At 45.9% G+C, this 25,153-nt stretch overlaps 1 protein-coding gene across 1 annotated transcript; it reads left to right on the top strand.

The window, feature by feature from the left end:
• Window positions 1–11,875: 11,875 nt before the first annotated feature.
• Window positions 11,876–12,331, top strand: LOC123501736. Its single transcript, XM_045250741.1, has one exon. The coding sequence runs from the start codon at window positions 11,876–11,878 to the stop codon at window positions 12,329–12,331; it is 456 nt and encodes a 151-aa protein (XP_045106676.1).
• The last annotated feature ends 12,822 nt before the right edge of the window (window positions 12,332–25,153 follow it).

Below are 25,153 nucleotides of genomic sequence, written 5' to 3' on the forward strand. Positions count from 1 at the left end.
ATCAGGAGACCGCTGTGAGAGGCACTTGTGGAAGGGAATCCCCCTCGCTATTCAGACCTGAAGATGATGTCTCGTGGGCCAGGTCAGCCACCTCACGAGAACCTGATAAGTTTTTGTGTTTCCCATGGGCATCAAGTAACACAAAAGAATATCTCCAGGGGTAAGGGAAACCACTTACTGGGACTACAATGGGAGTGAGCGCTGGCTGCCATGGATGGGGTACCTTGTCCCCATGTGGACCAGTCGTCTTAAAAAAAAGGCCCCACATGATGCAAATGTTTGTCCACGACAGAGCTGAGACCACCCTCCCAAAGAATCCCAGCCTGGACACCCAACCATCCAACACAAGATGACCCCTATGGGGTGATCCCTCCAGCGGGTGGCTCCACTGGTCCACTGGCAGCCTACGTAGGAACCATTTGGTCTGACCCTCACTGGCGACCTTACTAGCATGGAAAGCTCTCTTCCCCTCAGAAGGGCAGAGCAGGGGCCAAAGCCCCCCCAAGCCTAGCTCGCCAGGTCACAGGGGCACACAAAGCCCCCACCATGAGAAGGCGGTTCCCATGTGGTGTGTGTTTCACTGTTTGTTTGATTTGCTGCAGTCTCTGACGAGACAGCCAGACGTTATCCTACGGAACGAGCTCAGAGCTCATTATTTCCGATCTTCGGATAGGCCTGAGACCAGGCACACACCACACACCGGGACAACAAAGTCACAACTCCTCGATTTACATCCCGTACCTACTCACTGCTAGGTGAACAGGGGCTACACATGAAAGGAGACACACCCAAATATCTCCACCCGGCCGGGGAATCGAACCCTGGTCCTCTGGCTTGTGTGTGTGTGTGTGTGTGTGTGTGTGTGTGTGTGTGTGTGTGTGTGTGTGTGTGTGTGTGTGTGTGTTTTGGGTGTTTTATTTAATTTTGTTTATTTACTTATACATTTTTGTTATGTAAAATTTTCGTCTGTCTTTCTGTCTTTCTGTCTGTCTCTCTGTCTGTCTGTCTGTCTGTCTTCCTATTACTACTACTACTACTACTACTACTACTACTACTACTACTACTACTACTACTACTACTACTGCTGTTACTGCTACTGCTCAGTGTTTTTCTTTCAGTAAATGAGTGAGTGAAAGAGTGAGTGAGTGAATGAGTGATGCGGCAGTAGTTGAGCTGCCATCTGGTTTCAACACATTTTGACAAAACTGTTCCGAGAAAACATTTCAATTCATATCAAAGTGAAGAAAATAAAACGAGAAGAAGTGATTGGAGCAATGGGTCAGAAGTGCAGCACTCTCAAAGTGTTGCGGCTTCGACCGCTTCACCCTCTGTCTACCCCGCAGCAGAGGACGGGGGGACGGGGTAGACCAGCACAGGTCTGGCCGCAGGATCTTGGTAGCCGTTGGGATGGTCGCCAAGAAGGATGACGCCACGCTCGTAATGGTGGACATCATGGCGGGAGAGACTCTCGTGGCCCGCCGTGAAATCCCACTGGTTGACCTGCTTTGGGGGTCTCAAAACAAACAGGATAGGGCGCCGCTCTGCGCTCTTCTTTAGCCTCAAGGCTGGGGATGCAGCAGGCGGCGCTGGCGGGGCCCAAGACCAAGCCCCCGTCGCTGTGTTCTACAGCAGAAGGCTCCTGGACGAGCCAAGGACATCCAAGGAGGACAAACAGGAACCAGCAAAGATTGAGCAGCACGCCAGTCTGACCCCCCAGACTGGTAAAATACAGCCCGTCCTGCCTCCATACGCTGTGTACACCAACTCTGGAACCAGCCTGATCACTGAGGTCACATACTGTGTCCTCACCCCCAAAGGTCACCCTGATGGACCTTGGGGATGGCCGGAGGCGGGCCGCTCCCCAGGCCCAGTCCTGACAACAAAGGGAACACATTTTTCAGGCTGACAAGACCGTGGCCAGCCTGACACAAGAGGTCGTACACCATGACCTCGGGGATGGGTAGAGGTGGGCCGCTCCCCAAGACCAGTCTTCACAGGAAAGGGAACTTATTCCTCAGACTGGCGAGATCCCCGAGGTCGTACACTGTGACCTCAGGGATAGCCAGATGTGAGCCGCTCTCCAGGCTCCGTCACAGGAGGGGAGAGCCCCACGGGAGATCCTCTGATATCTTGCAGCCTTCCATTCTGTCCCCATTCAAGCAAGGGAAGGACATCCCGCGGGGTAGCAGGGCCCTAGTGAACAGCCTGCTGCGGTGTGCGCCGGCCATGGCCTTCATCATTATTATGTATCACGTGACCCTGGAGTGGTTGTGAGTCTACTGCCACGGAGCAGCACCATGACACACCACACCGACCCCCACTCATGGAGGGTCACCACACGCTACACACTTGCGTTTGTTGATGTTGTTGGTGAAGATTCCACCAACAACAACATCAACAAACGCTCGGGCGACGTGATTTGGGCGATGGCGGCCGCGTTAATTCTCACTCCGAGGGACAGAGGGCAACAGCACGCAGATTCCAACCAATCAGCAAGTAGTGTGGGTGTTACCACCTCACGCTACCAACGATCCAGGTATAAATACTGGGATTATAGCTGGAGCTTCCCCATGAAATCCTTTATCACCATACAAAAAGCTATCACCAATTCAACTATCAGACAAATACAATGGCAATTGAAACGGCGTTTGAGAATGGCTGAACTTGATTGATTGATTGATACATTTATTGTTGAATTAATAAATAATTACAACAAAGGAGGAGGATGGACCTTGCCACCCACCCCTTGGGCAAAGACTTCAGGTTAAAGTATAAAAAATATAACACTAAACAGTATACATAACAAGAATACAAGTGTTTCATTAAATAAGTACAGATATTGCATACACAACCTACAGTGTTGGAGCAAACTGAGGATATTCCCTGAGTATATTCCTCAGAGTGGTTGAGTCTAGATGGTCAATGAGGACATACAAGTCATGTTGACCTTGTGGCCTAAATTTAGCAAATATTAGTACCATGAATACAACAGATTTAAAATAAACCTGATACAGGAGTGTAAAAATCAATACACAAAAAACTGGGAAGACACCATTTTAAACTTGGAACATATGTACAAAGACCCTAAAAAATTCTGGGATAAAGTAAAAAGATTAAAAGGAAGCAAAAATAACTCATTACCATACTTAATAATAAATGATAAAAAAAATATATATATATATGGCAGCCAAGATAAGAAAAAAACATTTAGGGACATATGGGAAAATGTTTCTAAAGTCAGCCCAGAAGAAAATGTTCAATACGACCTCAATCATGAAATGGAAATTAACAGACATATACAAGAGAACACGCACAATATCAACCCTTACGAATATTCTGACCTCAGCAGACTAAACAATGATCATTATGTTTAATAAAAAGTAACAGTAGAAGAAGTAGTCAACATCATAAAATCGTTTAGAAACACAACACCAGGTGAAAGTAAAATCAATAAAACGATACTAGCCAAGCTACCAGAGTCTGTCCTAAAAAACCTCTGCAACATTTTCAACCACGCACTCACTGCAGGCTACTTCCCACGAGCATTCAAGGGTGCCATACTAAAACTGATTCCCAAAGCAAATAAACCAACAACAGAGTCTGTAAATTACAGACCTATTGTACTCTTGGAAGTACCGGGAAAAGTTTTAGAGAAAATCATAAATAAAAGATTAAGGACACATTCAGAGGACAACAACATTTTACCAGTTACGCAGCATGGTTTCCGACAAAATAGAGGTACTGACACAGCATTAGCACTAATTTCTGAGACTAGCAAACACAGCAGGAAAAAGGGAAAGATGCTGTGTCGTACAGAGATGCGTCCAAAGCATTTGTAAAGTCTGGCACAACGGACTCAAATATAAAATCAGTAACATCGGCCTTCCCACCACATTTACCAAACTACTCTGTAATTTTCTAGACGAAGCACGGATCTCACTTACGAACTTCACAGGCCCCTCATTCCCTATTCTAAGTGGAGTTCCACAAGGCAGTTCAATTTCACCAACATTATACGCACTCTACACCTACGATCTTCCTCAGCCAGCTCCATGTTGCATAAATATCATGTATGCAGATGATTATAACGCAAATCATCACCCAACCTGAAAAATGAAAGAGAATTCTAGCAAAGAAAGCTGAAAGAGAAATAATCAAAATCAATCAATGTGAAAAAAAAAAAAAAAAAAAATGGAAGATAAAAACTAACATGGAAAAATTCACCATCATTCCAATAGGCATGAAAACACCATATCCAATAATAATAAACGGTACAAAAGTCCCTTACTCTAACAAAGGAAACATTCATGGCATGAAAATAACCACCACAGGCATAAACAGTCACATCACACACAACAGTCAGCTATGGCGGCACTCTCACTTACTAAAAGTTTTTTTTACACAACACCAAAATTAAGACACCTAGTTAAGCATGCGTCCTCCCCAAGCTAACTTATCCGGCTTACCCTCTCAATTCAATATCTAATAAATCAATGCTATAACTACAAACCGTCCAAAACTCAGCACTAAGATTTGTAGGTATATTCAGAAAGATACCCTTACACCAAAACTACAGAGGAGATGCATGAAATGTTTAACCTAAACGCAATCAATGTAATCCTATATAATAGAGACATTAAAACAAAAGATAAAATGATCAATTCATTACAAGATGAAAAATACTTAAATCTAGTAACAAATAACGATGAAAATAGTCACCTGTGGTTCAAGAAACCACATCTAGAGCTAAGAGAAAATGCCCCAAGCCAGCTTTCTCCAAGGAACAGCCCTAACAAAAATAAAACCGGGAACGGTACTTACCTACACTCGCCTGCAAATCACGAAGATACGTAAAGACATTAACCAATTAGCACCTGAAAAGGAAAAAGAAACTTGTTGAAATCAAACACAACTACAAATAACACATAAAACAGCACTTACAATCACCTTTCTCTAACTAGAAGCGAGTAATGATGCTGCTACAGACGCACCAAACAACACCTGGGAAAAAGAAAAGGAAAGGGAAAGAGGAAAAAAGGGAGATTAATGTACAATAATAAAACAAATAAGAATATCTACCACTCTAATAATACTTACCATACACTTACCTTTGGTCGGCCAGTCCACAATCTAAAATGAAAAATAAAAAGATTATAAACAGCAAGACGGTTTGCCCGTCACTTATTAATCTTCAACTATATTTCTTTTCTTCCATAATAAAAATAATAATAATGATAATGATAGTAATAATAATAATGATAATGACAATAATAATAATAATGATAATGACAATAATAATAATGATAAGGACAATAATAATAATAATAATAATAATAATAATAATAATAATAATGATAATAATAATAATAATAATGATAATAATAATAATAATAATAATAATAATAATAATAATAATAATAATAATAATAATAATAATAATAATAATAATAATAATAATAATAGTAATAATAATAATAATAATAATAATAATAATAATAATAATAATAATGATTATTATTATTATTATTATTGTTATCATTATCATTTTCATTATATTATTATTATCATTATCATTATTATTATTATTATTATCATTATTATTTTTATTATTTTATTTCATTTCATTTTTTGATGTAACGGCCTATAGCACCTATAGGCACACTTGAAGAGTATATGTGGGAAGCGCTGTTCAGCTTCCGCCCATTAGTGGTGCAGGAAATTTAATTTATAGTGGTACCCATATTAGGACCCATATCACCACCTAAGCGCATCTTTGGTATAAACACCTAGAGCCTGGGTATCATGGTGACATGTAGGTAACTTTAAACCTCTCGACAAATGGCACAACTTCAAAGCGGTATGTGGTGGGATTCGAACCAGCGCATGGACGTCTGCCCAATCCCACGCTCATGACGTTATCCACTACGCATCCTCTATTATTATTATTATTATTATTATTATTATCATTATTATCATTATCATTTATTATTATTATTACTCTTCTTTTCATTATTATTAATATAATTATTATAAGAATGATGAAATTGATAACAATGGCAATGAAAATGAAAACAATAATGATGATAATAATGATAGTTATAATAATAATAATAATAATAATAATAATAATAATAATAATAATAATAGTAACAATGACAATAAATAATAATTTTAATGATAAAGACAATATTCATACGTACAAAGTGTAATCGATCATGATATACATAAAAAAACCCTGTGACAGCACAAATGTTCGTCATCCACATCACCTGGTATAGGCGGCATAACACCTGCTGCTCTCATGCTGTTCCCTTAGTGTGGTTGACAGTAAGCTAGAGAAAGGAAGCTGACGCAGATTGTTTTTATTTTGAAGAAGAAAAATCTTTCATCCATATCTGAAGTGATCGTTACATTTTAGCAGTAATTACATAAAGCGATTTCTATTGTCCAGAAATGCAGGAAACACATTTTGTCCCAGTGAGAGTTATAGTGATGGCCCTGATTGTGACCACCAAGCTGTCTTGTGCCATCTTGTCCTCGCAGGTATCTTGGGGATGTCGATCCCATTTTGTCTTCACACATCCTTCTTCAGTCTTCAAACTAAACAAATGTATACGTTACCAATACTCAAAATGAATTCTGCTTAATATATCACCATCACAAAAAAGCAACAACATAATATATATATATATATATATATATATATATATATATATATATATATATATATATATATATATATATATATATATATATATATATATATATATATATATATATATATATATATATATATATATATATATATATATATATATATATATATATATATATCTATATCTATCTATCTATCTATCTATCTATCTATCTATCTATCTATCTATATATATATATATATATATATATATATATATATATATATATATATATATATATATATATATATATATATATATATATATATATATATATATATATATATATATATATATATATATATATATATATATATATATATATACGATTGGTAATCGTAGTGCTGATTAATCGTCTTATTTCTGCAGACTTGCGAGTGTGTGAAACGTGATGGTGTGAAAGCCTGCATTGAGTCACCCAATCTCCAGTGTAATAATTCTAGCCTTGTCTGTTGCCAATCAGGTCAGTCTGCAGTTTTATTTTCATACTTTTTAAAATTTTATCATTAAATTTTTTTCTTATAAGTGTTCTTCTCATAATGTTGTGTTATTGAATATAAGGATCGTGTTTACACACATCACAACTTTTCTTGTTAACGGTAATGTTATAGCCATTTCTATATCTCTTCCCAAAGTTCCTAAGAATTTGGAGATCAAAGTGTGGAAGTGCATGAATACCAATAAGTGCGAATGGAAGAATGGAACATGCGTTTCTATCGACTACATGCAGTCCTTGTGTCCTACTCCTGCTTATAGAAGGAAAAAGTTGTGTGATAGCAAGAGCTGCACTTGCTGCTTTAAAAGTAAGTCTTTAAGGAAATTATAGCATTGAGTACAACATGAAGTGATGATAGAAATAAATTTGAAACATCAACAAACACATGAGTGTGACCTAGGCTGTTTGACCGAACTACACTACTGTATACTGTTCAAAATACCAAGGAAAACTACACATGTGGAGTAAGAGAGAGAGAGAGAGAGAGAGAGAGAGAGAGAGAGAGAGAGAGAGAGAGAGAGAGATAATTTTTTTTTTTTAATTTAATTTATTTTTTTTCATTATTTATTTTTTAATTCTATTTATTTATTTTTTATTTTTTATTTATTTATTTTTATTTTTTTATTCTTTTTATTTATTTTTTTTCATTTTTTATTTATTTTATTTTATTTATTTATTTATTTTATTTATTTATTTATTTAAAAAAAATTTTTTTTTAATTATTTTTTTATTTTATCTTTTTATTATATTTATTTATTTATTTATTTATTTTTTTTTGTTCTTTTATTTTTTTATTTTTTTAAAATTTTTTTATATATTTTTTTATATTATTTTATTTTATTTTTTATTTTTTATTTTTTTTATAGATTGATTTGGGAATACAAATGTATATATATAACACCCAAAACGGGGCTTTGCCTTCAGAGCGGCCCGTAGCTAAGAACTAAGAGAGTCCAGCAGCATTATGGCTCTCTCCTAAAGAGCTAAGCTAAGCTAAAGTTTTCAGCAAGGTGGTGGGAAGTGTTTAATAACTCTTTGTAGTGTGGGCATATGGTGTTCACTGAGCGCGCGTAGTATGCCCACGGCTTCGTGTCGTGCAATGTGTGAGTTGGGGTCAACTGGGTCTTTCTGCAGAGCACGGCGGAGTTCACTGGTGTACTCACAGTCTAGGAGCCAGTGGAGTAAAGGTTCGTTTTGAACAAGTTCGCAGTGGGTGCAGGGGCGGTTTACAGGAACTGGACTCGGGAGCTGCCAGCTACAGATGTAACCTAGTCGCAGCCGGTGGAGGTGCACTCGGAGGTTCCTGGGCGTGGTCTTCGGAGTCTGGAGCTGCAACCCGTTGGTTACACCTTGGAACCAAGTATAGGAACGTGATCCCTCATGTGCGAGTGCCTTATTCTTGTTGAGGGTTACAGTTGTCTCTCTTCTTCGTGCAGCCTTCTTGTAGCTGGAGAGTGATGGCTTGATCCGAAAAGTAACACTGGCGAGGTTGGCTGCAAACTTGGCAGCACTGTCCGACGTGACTCGGAATCCAATTTATTCGTACTGTCTTCCCTTGCTCTTGTAGTGCACGAATGTTTGAGAGAACTGACGTCGTCAGATGTATATTATCGCGGATGGACTGCTGCTGTAATGTATCGATGGCTCCTTTGGAATCTGTGTGAATGGTGATGATATCCCCGGCCTGCCTAGCAGCATGCAGCGTGGCTTGCTGTATAGCAGCGAGTTCAGCCTGCAAGCTGCTGCATCTGTCAGAGATTCGTATGGGATGTTCATCATCATTCACAACGAAAGCTGCTCCACATCTTCCAGTGTCGGGAACCACTGAACCGTCAGTGTAATAAACAACGGAGTTCTCGTGTTGCAGTCGGGCGATTTGTAACTCCCCGTGTATCCTTCGTCTCACGATATCATCTCTGGCAACATCAGGGAGCGTGCAGGAAAAAACAGTTTTGATTCTAGTCCATGGGGGGAGTTCTGTGTATGTGTCATTGGGGGTATCGTCTCCTATGTTGGTAACGTAGCTGAGGCCCGACGCAGCTAGCGCAGCGCTAACTTTCCGGGACCACTTGTCACTGTTGAAGTGAGGACCTTGCGCAACTGCAGCGCGGAGCTTCGTACGGGTGACTTCATAGCCGGGTCTTGTTAGCAGTTTTGCAGCGATAGTTGCAATGTTCTTTGTGATCCTCACTTCGATTGGCGCTATATTAGTCTCAACTTGTATATTAGAGATCCTGGTCCACAGTGGGGCTCCTACGATCAGACTTGTTCTGCTGAACCTGTAGTGTTTGTACGTGGTGAGGGGTACGTCCAGCCAATGCGATGGATGAGAAGTCAACGAGGGACCGAACTGCGTGTATGTAGTAGGTTCTTAGCACGTGGAAGTCGGCTCCTGCTGACAAGCCAGTCATTTTCCTCATTGCGTGGAGCCGTGTAGCCATCCTACATGAGGCTTGAAAGAAAGCTTGTGGTCAAAGTGAATCCCTAAGCATTGGTGAGATGCTACCCATTCGATGGCGGTATCTTGAATGGTGAGCTGGGTATTTGGCATCTTTTTACTCCGGATATTTAAAGCTTTTGTTTTGTTTGGATTGATTTTTAAACCTAGGTTTTGGCAGGCTGCTTCGAGTCTTCGTAGAGCTCTTTGTGCTTTTTGGTGTCTTACTGGTCCTTATACTATAAGTTGGAGATCATCTGCGTAACATAAGAGATGTACTCCTCTTTCAAACGGGATTGTGACAAGTCGCTCCATGACTAGATTGAAGAGGAGAGGTGACAGGATGCCCCCTTGTGGTGTTCCATTCTCTAGTACAAACTTTTGTGATGTTCTCCCCTGGAACGTGACGTAGATTCCTCTCCTGGTAACGTAACTCTGGATCCATCAGAGCAACCTCCCCTGAATTCCCTTCATAGCAAGTGTGGTGAGGGGTAAGTCCAGCCAATGCGATGGATGAGAAGTCAACGAGGGACCGAACTGCGTGTATGTAGTAGGTTCTTAGCACGTGGAAGTCGGCTCCTGCTGACAAGCCAGTCATTTTCCTCATTGCGTGGAGCCGTGTAGCCATCCTACATGAGGCTTGAAAGAAAGCTTGTGGTCAAAGTGAATCCCTAAGCATTGGTGAGATGCTACCCATTCGATGGCGGTATCTTGAATGGTGAGCTGGGTATTTGGCATCTTTTTACTCCGGATATTTAAAGCTTTTGTTTTGTTTGGATTAATTTTTAAACCTAGGTTTTGGCAGGCTGCTTCGAGTCTTCGTAGAGCTCTTTGTGCTTTTTGGTGTCTTACTGGTCCTTGTACTATAAGTTGGAGATCATCTGCGTAACATAAGAGATGTACTCCTCTTTCAAACAGGATTGTGACAAGTCGCTCCATGACTAGATTGAAGAGGAGAGGTGACAGGATGCCCCCTTGTGGTGTTCCATTCTCTAGTACAAACTTTTGTGATGTTCTCCCCTGGAACGTGACGTAGATTCCTCTCCTGGTAACGTAACGGAGGTGACCCCATGAGCTAGCTAAGAGGAAGGAACCGTGGCTGTATAAGAGCCACTGTCTCCTAGCCCAAAGACCTGCGCCAGCTCCGCCTGGGGTATTCGTTGGAGGGCTCCTACCCGAAAAAGCTCCACCTCCATATGTGGTGTTCGTGGAGTTGACGGTTAGGCCGGGAGAAATATTATGCCTTAGGCATAGTAAGGGTTAACTATACCCCCCCTCCTAGCACCTTTGTGCTCCCTCCCCCTTCCCTGCTGCGCCTTCTGCGCCCACCTTTCAGCGCCTTCTGCGCCCACCTTTCAGCGCCTTCTGCGCCCACCCTTCAGCGCCTTCTGCGCCCACCCTTCTGCGCCTCCTACAGCACCTTCTGTGCCTCCTACAGCACCTTCTGTGCCTCCTACAGCACCTTCCGTGCCTCCTACAGCACCTTCTGTGCCACAGCGACACCTTCTGCGTCCCTCTGTCCCACCCACCTTCCAATTTTCACCTTTGCACCCGCCACCTGGATTACGGCGTGATATTGTGCTTACCCGCCACCTGGATTACGGCGTGTTACTGTGCTTACCCGCCACCTGGATTACGGCTTGAGTGTTACCCTTTTCTCGACCCGCCACGTGGATACGGCGTGAATCCCCATCCCCCTGTGCAGACACACGCCAGTGACACACACTAGTGACACACTCCAGTAACACACGCCAGTGACACACTCCAGTGACACACACTAGTGACACACTCCAGTGACACACGCCAGTGACAGTGACACTATTGTGTACAACAGCAGCTCCCTAAGACCTGCTGTGACCCATAGGATCTTCACGCCAGAGCCTAGTGCCCATCACCACCACCAGCCATGTCTCAGGAAGACCTTGCTGCGACGGCGGTGTCTTTTAAGGCACCTCCCTTCTACTCGCAGGACCCATCCTTGTGGTTCTGTCTCTTGGAGTACAGCTTCAAGGCATCCAAGATCACTAACAGCCTCACCAAATTCAACCATGCTGTTAGCTTCTTGCCATCCGACGTGCTTACACATATCTCTGTCGTCATCTCCACTGCTGCCTCCTCTGACACTCCCTATGAAGATTTGAAGACTGCCCTACTAACGAGTCTACAATCTTCCGTCGCCACCGTCTCCGTGAGCTCCTCTCTAGTGAGGAATTAGGTGATGAGAAGCCGTCACAGTTGCTGAGTCGCATGAAGCAACTGCTTGGTGACAAGTACCAAGCCTTCGACGCTGATCTCTTCAAGCAACTGTTCTACCAGCGCCTTCCTCCTGCCATCCAGCGTAGCCTCTTCAGCGTCAAGGACACTTTGAAACCTGACGCCATCGCTAAGTTGGCAGACGACTTCCTGGCGATTCTTCCTGCAACACCTGCTTCTCCTGTGTCTTCTGTCACTACCACACAGAATGACACCCAGTTGTCTCACCTTACCAAGCTCATCTCTCAGCTTACCACCGAGGTTAACTACTTGAAGAAGCAACTGCATGATGGCCGTCGCTCACGTTCCTCCACTCCTCGCCGCCTCCAGCGCCGCTCCCGTTCTAGGAGCCCAGGTCTGTGTTGGTACCACAACAAGTTTGGTGCCAAGGCCAACAAGTGCGTTTCCCCATGCACCTACAACACGTCAAACACCAACGGCGAGCAGTGATGCAGCCAATTGCCCGCCAGTGTTTCTCAGCGCTGCTCCACCTACGAGACTGCCGCTCCAACACAAGGTTTCTCATAGACACCGGCGCCGATGTCAGTATTATCCCCGCGCCCGCCAGTCTACGCACCTTGCCGCCTCTCTTGCATCTCCACGCCGCCAATGGGACCAAGATTCCCGTCTACTCACGGCGCACCATGCAAGTGAATCTCTACCTCCGACGTCGCTTCGAATGGACCTTCTACGTCGGGGATGTCAGCCAGGCAATTCTCGGAGCAGACTTCCTCAAGCACTTCAACCTGCTGGTCGACGTTAAAGGCCGCAGGTTAGTCGACCCTCTGACCTCTGTCTCCTCCTTTGCTCGACCAGCACCAGGAGACAGCACTCTCCTCTCTGTCATCAAAGGGGACCACCAGTTCGCTGTTTTACTCAAGTCCTTCCCCACGCTGACTCAACCCTACTCAGCCAGCGTGCCCGCTAAACACCATGTGCAGCATCACATAGAGACTTCAGGACCGCCTGTACACGCCAAGGCCCGCCGTCTTGCTCCCGAACGCTACCGCCAGGCCAAGGCCGAGTTCGAGTCTCTGATGCGGCAAGGTATTGTGCGGCCCAGCAGCAGCAACTGGTCATCAGCTCTTCACGTCGTCCCGAAGAAAAACGGCGACATCCGACCCTGCGGAGACTACAGAGCTCTCAACTCTTGCACCAAGGAAGACCGTTATCCTGTGCCTAACTTGCAGGAGTTCTCGTCGCAACTCTCTGGTTCCACCATCTTCTCCCGCATCGACCTCATCAAGGCCTTCCACCAGATTCCTGTTCATCCTGACGACATACCGAAGACTGCCATCATCACTCCCTTCGGTCTGTTCGAATACGTTAGGATGCCCTTTGGCCTCAGGAATGCGGCACAGACGTTCCAGAGGTTCATCGACGAGGTCCTCCGCGGTCTTCCCTTCTGTTTCGCCTACATCGACGATCTTCTCATCGCGAGCCCCGACGAAGCCTCGCACAGACAGCACCTCGAACAAGTCTTCCGCCGCCTCCAGGACTACGGTGTCCAGATCAACGCCGACAAGTCAGAGTTCGGCGTGGCCTCGCTCACCTTCCTTGGTCATACCGTCACTCCAGCAGGCATCACTCCACTTGCCACTAAATGTGAAGCCATCCAGCAGTTCCCGAAGCCATCTACCCAGCGCCAGCTCAAAGAGTTCTTGGGCATGGTGAACTACTACAACCGCTTCATTCCACACTGCTCTCTCCTGCTGCAGCCTCTACACGCCATGATCAAGCCGTGCAAGCGTGGTCAGTCGGTCATGCTCACCTGGACACCGGACACTGACGCTGCCTTCCTCGCTGCCAAGAAGGCCCTCAGCGACGCAACTTTGCTGTCCTTCCCTGTCCCCGACGCAGAGGTGAGCATCGCAACTGACGCCTCTGGCAATGGGACTGGTGCTGTCCTCCAGCAGCTCGTGGACAGTGCCTGGAAGCCGCTCGCCTTCTTTTCCCAGAAGCTCAACACTGCCGAAGCCAACTACAGTGCCTACGACCGTGAGCTCCTCGCAATCTACAAGGCCGTCAAGCGCTTCCGGTACTACATAGAAGGCCGCCGCTTCCACATCTACACCGACCACAAGCCACTCACCACCATTTTCCTGAGAAACAAGGCAACCTACTCTCCTCGGCAACTTCGCCATATGGACTTCGTTTCTCAGTTCACCACCGACATCCGGTACATCAAAGGTGTCGACAACGCCCCAGCTGACGCTCTCTCCCGTGGTATCTCTGCTGTGTCCTCCATCGACTACACTGCCATAGCTGCCGACCAGTCCGGCGACCCCGAGCTGGAAAACCTCCTGCAGAACTCGGCGCTCCAGATGAAGAAAGTCACACTCCCAGGTACCAAGGTCTCTCTGTATGCTGACGTCTCCACAGAGGCCGTCCGCCCTTACTTGCCTCAGCAGCATCGCGTCAAGGCCTTCCGTCAGCTACATGACCTCTCTCACCCTGGTATCCGTGCCTCCCAGCGCCTGCTGACTTCTCGCTTCATCTGGGAGGGCATCAACAGAGATGTCAGACTGTGGACCCGCACCTGTACCGCCTGCCAAGCCTCCAAGGTGACTCGTCACACACACTCTCCGCCTGGCACCTTTCCTCCAGTCTCCAGACGGTTCGACCATATCCACATTGACTTGGTCGGGCCGCTGCCGCCTCTGCCGGCCACCGCTACATCCTTACGTGCGTGGACCGGTTTACACGCTGGCCTGAGGCTACACCTATTCCAGACATCACCACCGACACCGTCGCCAACGCCTTCATCGCCACTTGGGTCTCAAGGTTCGGTGTTCCTCTGAGCCTCACCTCAGACCGTGGTGGCCAGTTCGAGGCTAATGTCTGGAATAGGATCATGGTATTTCTCGGCATACGGCGCTACAGGACTTCGAGCTACCATCCCCAGTCAAATGGGATGGTTGAGAGATTCCATCGCCAGCTCAAGTCCTCCCTGATGGCCGCCTCACAGCGCGAACACTGGTCCCTGGCTCTTCCTCTTGTCCTCCTCGGCATCAGGTCCTCTCTCAAGGAAGACCTCCAGCATTCCTCGTCCGAGTTGGTGTATGGCGCCAACCTCAGGCTTCCCGGCGAGATGCTGGTGCCCTCACAAGAGCCAGACCTGTGCAGTGCCCGAGATTTCGCCACCCGCCTCCACAGTGCCATGCGCAACCTACAGCCAGTCCAGCCTCGCTCCTCTCCTAAGAAGATTTTTGTGAGCCAGGACCTGGACACCTGTACACACGTCTTCGTCCGCGTCGATGCTGTTCAGCGCCCCCTCTCACAACCATACCAAGGGCCCTATCGTGTCTTGCGGCGGACACGCAAGACTGTGACCATCGACCGGAACGGCACTCAGGACGCTGTGTCCATGGACCGGGTCAAACCGGCCTACCTGCTTGACCCTGCTCAACCTCAGGTGGTCGCCACAACGTCCCTGGACGGTCCTGACTCACCCAGCCGCACCAGGAAAATCTCGTTTCTCCTCCCTCGAAACTAGGGGGGGAGTATTGTAGCGGCCGTTTACTTAAGTCTGCCCTACAATCATTGCATTTTCTGTTATCACCATACATTTCCTGTCTCACCATTTCATGGCATACTAATTAATTTTTTTTTTTTTTTTATAGTATATTTGTCTTACTCTCATATTATTATATTATTCATTTTATTTATATTTGTATAATATGCAACACAAAATACTACACATTCACACACATTCACTCATTCATACATACATTCATACATACACAATCACATACAAACTTATTAAAATTATTATTAAATATTATTTATATATGTACCCAACTATTTTTGTAATAAACAAAAAACCCTCCACTGAATGCTTTTAATTCAGTTTCCTCAATTAGCATTAGCTCCAATAGTTGGTACTCTTTCCATACCAACAACTCTGGATCCATCGGAGCAACCTCCCCTGAATTCCCTTCATAGCAAGTGTTTCGAGGATGGTTGCAGGATTCACAAGCTCAAAGGCTTTTTCTAAGTCGAGGAAGATAACAACTGTCGGATGGTCGTCGATTGTACCTAGGAGGCCTGCCAGGTTTTCAGCGGTGCCTACACCCTTGGTAAAGGCGAAAAGTTGTTGATGTAGTGGGCCAATCTTGAACTCGAGTCGTCGCCTCATCATCTTCTCAGCCGTCTTGCCCAGGCAGCTTAATAGGTGAATTGGTCTGGGGTTCTGTGGATCTTTAGGCTTAGGGATGAGTGTGACTTTCGCCGTCTTCCACGAATCGGGTAGCTGGCCTTTGCGCCAAGATGAGTTGACGAGAGAGAGCAGGATCTTTTTTGCTTCATTTCCGCTGTTCTTTATCATGGCATAAGTAATCTGGTCATCACCTGGTGCTGTGTCTCTGCCCTGCTTCTCGACTGCCACCAGTTCATCTAGGGTGAAGTCTACATCGTGATCGCTGGCAACATGGCATGCTTCTTCAACAGTGTTGTTCCTCTCAGGCATTCTATTTTCCTGGATTCTTTGAGTAGCTTCTGGCAGCTGGGTGGACTCTGCCCTGTTTCTAAAGAGGGTGGCTAGCCTTTCAGCTTCTTGCTGAGGTGTTGGGTGGGGAGGAGCTTTCCTCTTGGTTTTCCTGTTGCGATTCTGATATGGTTCCAGAGTTGAGCTAGGGACGTGTGCTCGTTTAACTGGGAGCACCAGGCAAGCCATTTTTCTTTTCTGATTTCCCTTAACCTTCTATCTGTGGTCCGCACTGCTGCTTGTAATAACTCCTGGTTGTCTTGGCATCGGTGTCGTCGGAAGAGTTTCCTCGCAGTATTTACTCTAGCGTAGAGTTCCCTCACTTCATCATCGTAATACCAGTGATCACGATAGTGTCTGCCGCCGTGTTGAGTCTTCTGACAGGATATCTCCAGAGATGCGTGAAAAGCTCTGGTTAGGGGCTACGTCGTCGAGAGTGACTTCTATTGCAAAATGATCACTGGTAAGGGTCGGGTGGAGTGCAGATTTGGTGTCAGGATATAAGTCAGTTGAGATGAAGGTAAGGTCTAGGGTGCCTCCCCGTACGTGAGTGGCTTGTGGTTCAGTTATAAGGGTAATTTCAAGAATCTGATCTAGAAGGCTAATTATTTGGGTACCAGCAGGGTTTTCTTTTCCTAGACTGGGGTTAATGCCTGTGTGGTGGGCATTGAAGTCACCACCTATGAGTACGGACTCATAATGAACTATGCTGAAGAGTTCACCGACTATGAAATCAGAGTGCAGATTTCTGTAAACATTGAAGACGGCTATTTCCTTGTGTCTGGTCTTGATTCGTACACCAAGGACTTCATTTCCTTGACCACAGTCTGGGGGTTGGCAATCTTGGTGGCAGGGAGTGTATTTTTAATAATGGTAGCGAGACCATGGCGGCCGTTCCTTTGGGGAAGTAAAAAGGCTTGGTACCCGGGTAAGCTGAAATCGTCGTCATCGAGGCGTGTTTCCTGAAGGAGGAAAATGTCGATGCCCTCTATGCCTGTTGCTGCTTTGATGTGGTGAATTCTTGCTCGTAGCCCGTTAATGTTCCATTGTAGGAGTTTAATGTTGTTGTCGTTGTCGTCCGCCATTACGAGGGTGATATTTCTTCGTTAGCTTGTCGGTGTGGCCTGTCTTGCTCCTTGTAATTGGTGCTTTAGGTGAGCTGTGTCGGTGTGTGGGTAGTATCTCATTAGGATGTCGTGAAAGTTGCTGTACAGTGGGATGTCTTTGTGTGTGTTGTGTTTTGGTAGGATGTTCGATGCTGCTGGTGATACTGTCAGTGCTGATGTTGACGTCTTCATCTTCTTTTTCTTCCAGATTCACCTCCTCTTCGTTGTCGCCTGTTATCGTGTTGGTGTCTTCATCCTGCGTATCTCCGTTGTCTTGGTGGTCGGCCACTTCTGATCTTTCATCATCAGCATCATTATCTTCGGTGTTGATTGCTTGAGGGGGGGCGTACTTGTTGTCGGTGTTTAAGGTAGTGTGAATGAGTGCGCTGATGCCGTCGTCGATGGTGGAAGTGTCGACAGTCGGGTTCAGTAATGCTGCTAGACCTTGCAGAAGTATTTTAAGGCTGTTGGGTGTAATTGTGAGTACGCCTGTGGTGTAGGCAGTTGTCGGTGTGGGTGTGATGTCGCTGGAGGCAGGTGTCTCTGTTTGGGTGGCTATTTCTGCTGTCTCTCTCCATCGTTGTCGTTGAGGTTTAGGTGCTGCTGCTGTGGGCAGTGCTGGGAAGTTGACTGGGTCATCTTGTCGTGGCAAATTTTCCCGTTGTTGCTGTGGTGGAGGCAGTGCATCTTGGTTTTGTTGTGCTGGTGGGATGGACTGCGGTTGTTGGGGCATGGCTTGTTGGTGATGTACTGCAGTAGGTCCGCCTCTGATGCGCTGTTTTCTGGTAGGGCAGCTTAGGCTCCAAGCTGGATGTTGCATGTGGCAATTTGGACATTTAACATTGGCTGAAATGTTTTCTTCCCGTTTTTTATTGAGACACTGCTCTGTACTGTGCCGTTCGGCGCAAACTGCGCAGATGTGTGGCCTAGCGCAAGTGTTTTGGTGATGCCCAAATCTTTGGCACCGGTAGCATCTTAAAGGCTCTGGTGTGTAGGGCCTGAGGTGGAAACGTCCATACCATTTTAAGTCTATGACGTGATCCGGAAAAGATCCCTTGGCTTTTATCAGAACTTGACGAGTTGCAACCGTCTCTCCTTTTTCCCTGTCCTTTATCGTAAAACGTTTTGCCTCAATCACTCGACTGTCTTCAGTGAAAACTCTGGGTTCTAGTCCGTGGGGGAATTTCATGACAACCCAACGTCGTATTTTATCCTCAGGGTGGAGGGGCTCTAGAAGTGTCGGCTTGCCTGCTATGGTGGTGGTGCTGCTCAGAACGTCAGCTGAGTCATCATCAAGTGTTGTGATGATGACCTCTCGTTTAACATTCGGGCGGACCCTAAGTTGTAGGTTGGGGTGGGCATGTTTAAGTGCTTCTGCAACATCAAATCCAGTTCTAAAGTGTTCGTTGGGGATGGCCTTGAATTTACGGGTGCTGTGCTCATCCTGAAGGGTGTAGCGGTATTCCTGCTGGTAGGAGTTTTCTCCGAGTGTCTGTTGGCGCTGCCGGCGGCGTTCCTTGCTGTCCTTCTTCTGCCTGCGTCGTTGTTCCTCCCGTCCTGGTTGGAAGCCTTGTCCCTCATCCTCGTCTGCGACGATGTCTACGTCTTCCAGTTCATCGTCCTTTGTCCTTATACGTTCTTCTTCCTCCTTGTTTTCTCGTTGGTCGACATCTCGAGACGCAACAGTCCTTAAGCTTTCCCGTGACATCCTGGCGGAGAGCGCTCGATCACTGTGGTGTTTGCGACACCACTCGCTGGGAATCCTAGCAGCACCTCCCTGCTACGCGGGGAGATGCATGCCCTAATGGCTAAGCAATAACTGCTACCAACCTAGCATTCCTACCCTTAGTTCCCCTATTGGAATCCTAACTGGGGGAAGAGTTCCCTAGCTAAGTTAAGTGCACACCAGGGAATCCCTGCAGCCGCACTAGCCGAGCTGAGAGACGCCTGGTCGGCTCGGGAGGAAGACAGCCGGGCCACTAACCGACTGCCCACTCCGTCACCAGTGCGAAAAAGGAAGATAATTAATAGAAGAGAGGGTAGGGCTGACAAAGTTGTGGCGTTGGGGGCGTCTTGTCGGGTACACACCCAGCAGGCGCGGTCAAGTACGTCAGTGGTTCTCTCGACACTTGACCGTGGGCCCGCCGGAAGTTACCCTTCCCAACGAACCAATGTCTATATATATATATATATATATATATATATATATATATATATATATATATATATATATATATATATATATATATATATATCTCCTTGGGAGTAGCCGAAGGTCGGCTCAATTTTATCCGTTGTAGGCTGGGTGTAGTCTGTGCTGCTCCTGCTGGTGCTGGTGCTGTTGCTGCTGCTGCTACTGCTGCGTCGTCTCCTGCAGCAGTCGTTTGGCAGCTAGCTTGGTCCTGAAAGCCTACTCAGGATCAAAGATCCTGGGAAGGACGGTGCGCTGATTTGCTGCCTCCCTGCAGCCACAGCGAGCCCCACTCTTCAAACCTACTCACGGGAAGAGATCGTCGGTCTGTGAAGAGTGCTAATTGGCTGGTTCTTCTTTCTTGCTGAGAAGGAACAAAGCTTGCTGCTACAGTTGTTGATCGTTGTGTTGTGTTGTTGCTTGTTTGTTCAGTTGTTGTTGTTCTCCTTGTTGTCCTCTGCGTTGTTGTTGTTGTTCTGAAAGAGAGAGATACACACACACACACACACACACACACACACACACACACACACACACACACACACACACACACAAAAGTAGTGTAGTGGTTAGCACGCTTGAACTCCAAACCGGAAAAGTCGGTTCGCGTCCCCGGCGCGGCGAGGCAAAATGGGTAAGCCTCCTATGTGTAGCTCCCTCCTGTTCACGTAAAGCCCCGTACACATTATGCATCATGATGCGCATCGTGTTGAATGGATGTGTTGAAAGTCGTTTTTCAACACGTGCATCACCAACGTATTGCTGGGTCGGCTCGATTTCAAATTGCTGCTCAGTGATGCATCATCAGTCAGAGTAGCGGGACATTGGGTCACGCTCCGCTCCAGCACCGATGGCTCACCAATCACCACCACCCGCCAAACTCATTGAGTGGACAAGGGCCAACACCCAACATTTTATTGATTTGCTGAAGGAGCATCCATCTGTTTGGAACCAAGTCCAAACAGTATAAAATGAGAAACGTCAGGATTGCAAGTTTGGAAACCATAAAATCAGACTTATCGAATTTTGCAAACTCTACATTGCGGGTTGAAGACATCACAAAAAAGCTGCACACACTGAAGACACAATTCAACCGGGAAATGTCTGCAATCAAAGCATCACAAAAGTCTGGAGCAGGCACGGAAGATATCTACACACCAAAGCTATGGTGTTTTGATGAGCTGCGTTTCCTGGCTGCGAGAACAAGTGAGCAGTGTTGCAGTACAGTTTGGCCGCTAGTAATTTTTTTCAACACCACTACTGCATCACGTGGCTGATACATGATGCATAGTGTATACGGGGCTTAACAGCATGTAGGCACGGGATGTAACTCAAGGGGTTGTAGGTTCACTTTCCCGGTGTGTGGAGTGTGTTGTGGTCTCAGTCCTACCTGAAGATCGGTCTATGAACTCTGAACTCGCTCCGTAATGGAGCGATAGTGGTGAATTACACACACACACACACACACACACACTTCCCATCTCAACCAAACAAGAACCATTCAATCATTGTACTTATGAAGTTGCACTGCAATTATCTGATATAGTGCCACGTGTAATTTTTGTGCCATTGCACTTAAATGTTCAAATTCAAGCATCTTGTCAATGACTGCTTTTCCTCCTTCCTCCTCCCTTCCTGTGTCTCCCCTCTCCCCCATTCCCCTTTCCTCCGCCTTTGTTGTTATCTCCTTCCTCCACCCCTGCTCTTTCCTCCCGCCCACTCTCCTCCATCCTCCTTCCCTCCCCTTCTTCCCTCCTACCAACAATCCCGTCCCCACCCGTCAGCTTCCTCCCTTCCCCCACTTCCTTCCAGCACTCTCTCCCCACTACTAGCGTCCCACTGCTGCATTGCAGCCAGAAAAACTGGCGGCAATACTGTAAAAACTAAACTGACAAAAATTTCTCAGCCGGAGACCCAGAAATCATCTAGAGTAGACGGACTATACTATACTCAAAAGTGATCCTACTACCATTAAACACACACACACACACACACACACACACACACACACACACACACACACACACACACACACACACACACACACACACGAGTGTGTTGTGGTCTCAGTCCTACCCGAAGATCGGTCTATGAGCTATGAGTTCCCTCCGTAATGGGGAAGACTGGCTGGGTGACCAGCAGACGACCGAGGTGAGGTGAACTACACACACACACACACACACACACACACACACACACACACACACACACACACCGCGTAGTGTAGTGGTTAGCATGCTTGGCTCACAACCGAGAGGGCCCAGGTTCAAGTCCTGGGAAGCTGTGAGGCAAATGGGCAAACATCTTAATGTGTAGACTATGTTCACCCAGCTGTAAATAGGATGTAACTTGAGAAGTTGTGGCCTCATTTTCGCTGTGTGTGGAGTCTCAGTCCCACTCGAAGATCGGTTTATGAGCTCTGAGATTGTCTGGCGGGGTAACCGGCAGACGACCGTGATAAATTACACCACTGAGTGACACCAGTTTGTCTCAGCTTTCAAGTTGTAACTTGTCGGGCGACTAGCGTTGGCGAGGCGGCCGCGGCCCGCGAGTGAAAGAATTACGGACAAGATAAAAAGAATAACAGCTACTTGTACTCTTTTCTTTGGTAAACAGAAGGATGAAAAAATCACTATACTCACCGCATCGAGAAAATTCGGAGAAACTGCCGATAGGGCATGTCGCCATAATCATCGTTTACTTCTTTCTCTAACCCCGTAGCCCCGCTCAACCTGCGTAACCTCTGTTTCTATCTTTCTTTCCCTCTGTTTTTTTTTTTACTTTTTATAAATTAATGCATTTCCAAAGATATTTCCGGAATTAATATAACTTTGTCCCACACCACCACTCAGTGGAGGGATGGATGGATGGATTTGAGCTTAAGCGCCTCAACAACGAAGGTCATATGGCGCCGCTACAATATGTTAATTATGACTAAAAGTAATTAAAAACAATGAAATTAAAGTAACTAAAAATACTAGAAATACAATAAAACGAAATAAAACATTAAAATAGACATTGTAAAATGAAATTCACAGATTAGGGAGAAGGCCAGTTTCCCCAAGGTACCTAAACACATCATGGCCAGGGGCCAGGCACGCTGGTCCGAGGACCTTAGAGAGATAATAGACACCGCTATCTCTACCGCGACACTGGTAGAGGTAGCGATGTCGTATGTCAGTCAAACTAGGGCACTCTACCAGCAGGTGCAGCACCGTAGTGGCACCAGGCAGTCATCACAGTAGGGTTGAGGGTCCCTGGTCAAAAGGTATCTTTGCGTAAGGTACGTGTAACCTATTCGCAGTCGCGTTAATAATGTCTGTGTACGGCGATCGCGGATATGGGCGTATGTCCAGTGATGGATGGCGGAAGTGGTGATCTCTCCCATTTTCGAGGTGACGAGCCCCGTTTGCTACCTCCTGCCAAATTGCAGCAACCACCAAACGAATGCACTGTAATATATCTCGAAATGGGACTGGGGCAGGGGGTGGAGCGCGACTTGCTGCCTCTTTAGCAAGGCGATCTGCTTGTTCATTCCCGGGAACACCAACATGACCCAGCAGAACCCAACACGATATCCTCTTTTGGTAAGCAGATATAGCCACTCCACAGCTGATAAAACCAGTGGGTTAAGAGAAATAATAGAGGAGAGAGCAGTGAGAGCACTGCGAGAGTCACTAAAAATTGTAAAACAGCTCCGCAGTAAAGACAGATGCCACTAAAGGAAGGCTAACAGACCAGTAGAAGGAGGGAAAAACCACACTAAACCCAACACCTGCATCGGATTTGGAACCATCAGTAAAGACAGGGATGGCATCAGAATGTGTAGAATAGTGTATGGGACAGAGCTGGCAGGAAATCCTTCTTGTCATCCATGGTAGGAGGGCATAACGAGACAACGGGAAGCTGCCAATAACCAACTCGAGGGAGTCGGAAAGAAAAGACAGGAGTTGGGACGATAGTTAAATCCGTCATGAGAGAGACGACTCGAAGACCAAAAGATTTAGGGAGACTAGGTCGAGTGGCATACGCTTGCGAACGCGAGTCCCGCAATATTGACACACAAGGGACAGAATCAGGAAGACGGTGAGTGCAAAACCAGCACCGGAGCATCGAAGACTGGCGCCGGAGGTCGAACGGTCAGAAACCAGCATCCACTAGTAGACTAGGAATTGGAGATGTCCGAAATGCACCCGTAGCCACGCGGACCCCAGCATGATGTACGGAGTCAAACACGCGTAGCCGTGCATCCGTTGCAGATGAGTAGATCTCACAACCGTATTCCAGCTTAGGAAGTATAAGTGAACGGTGAAGAAGCAATAGTGTCCCTGTCCGCACCCCAAGAGGTGTGACTTAAAACCCGAAGAAGGGATAATGCCTTCCTACAAGACGCCTTAAGAGAACGGATATGGGGAATTCAGGTGAGACGGTTGTCAAAAACAAGGCCAAGATATCGAGTCGCTTCCACACATAAGAGGATTCTATTGGCTAGGTATAAATCAGGATCTGGATGGACACCACGGTTGCGACAAAAATGCATGGCTTCGGTCTTCGAGGTGGAGAAACGAAAACCGTTTATGTTGGCCCAACGGGACACCCTATTGAATGCCAGTTGGAGCTTGCGCTCAATCAGTGACATCCTAGCAGCAGCAAAAGAAATACTTAAATCATCAACATATAAGGAGCTGTGAACACCTTCTGGGAGAGTATCTATAACACCATTTATGGCGACTGCGAATAGTGTAACACTAAGAACACTTCCCTGTGGGACGCCATCATTTAGAGCACTAGCCTCGGAGAGAACACTCCCCCACTCGAACCTGTAAAAGACGTATGGATAAAAACTGCTGAATAAAAATAGGAAGGTGGCCACGTAGGCCAAAATTAAACAAGGAACGTAAAATACCATGGCACCAAGTTGTGTAAAAAAATATGGTTACCTGGTGGTGGTGATTAGCGAAGGTCTCGCAAATAGAGAATTCCAGCGATAAAAGAACATCAGTAGTAGACCTCATCTTTCGGAAACTATACTGTACCGATGACAAGTAGTTCCCCCTCTCCAAGTATCACATGAGTCTTACATTAACCATCTTTTCCAACACTTTATAAATGCAGGATGTCAAAGATATGGGACAGTGGTTCGTAGCCTGAAGATTATCTTTTCCAGGCTTCGGAAATGGGAGAACCACTGCCACAGCCCAAGAAGATGGAAAATCACCGGTATGCCAAATCATATTATAAAGATTTAATAAAAGGTAAAAGCACTGTCAGACATGTGGCGCAAGAAGGCATAAGGAATATCATCTGGACCCAAAGAAGAGTCATGACACTGGGACAAAGCAGTCTGCAACTCGGAGACAGAGAAGGGAACATTATAAGACTCCCCTCCAGTGGAAGAAAAGTTGACGCCGAGAGATTCCATTCTCTGGCGGTGACGTGCACCTGGCGCTGCAGGATCCTTCCGGGAAACACTGGCAAAGTGCTCTGTA

Source organism: Portunus trituberculatus, chromosome 9, assembly GCF_017591435.1.
Source record: "Portunus trituberculatus isolate SZX2019 chromosome 9, ASM1759143v1, whole genome shotgun sequence".
Classification (NCBI taxonomy): Eukaryota; Metazoa; Arthropoda; class Malacostraca; order Decapoda; family Portunidae; genus Portunus; species Portunus trituberculatus.

Excerpts from the sequence above, each read along its gene's own strand:
- LOC123501736 (XM_045250741.1), top strand. The coding sequence starts at position 11,876 with ATGAAGCAACTGCTTGGTGACAAGTACCAAGCCTTCGACGCTGATCTC.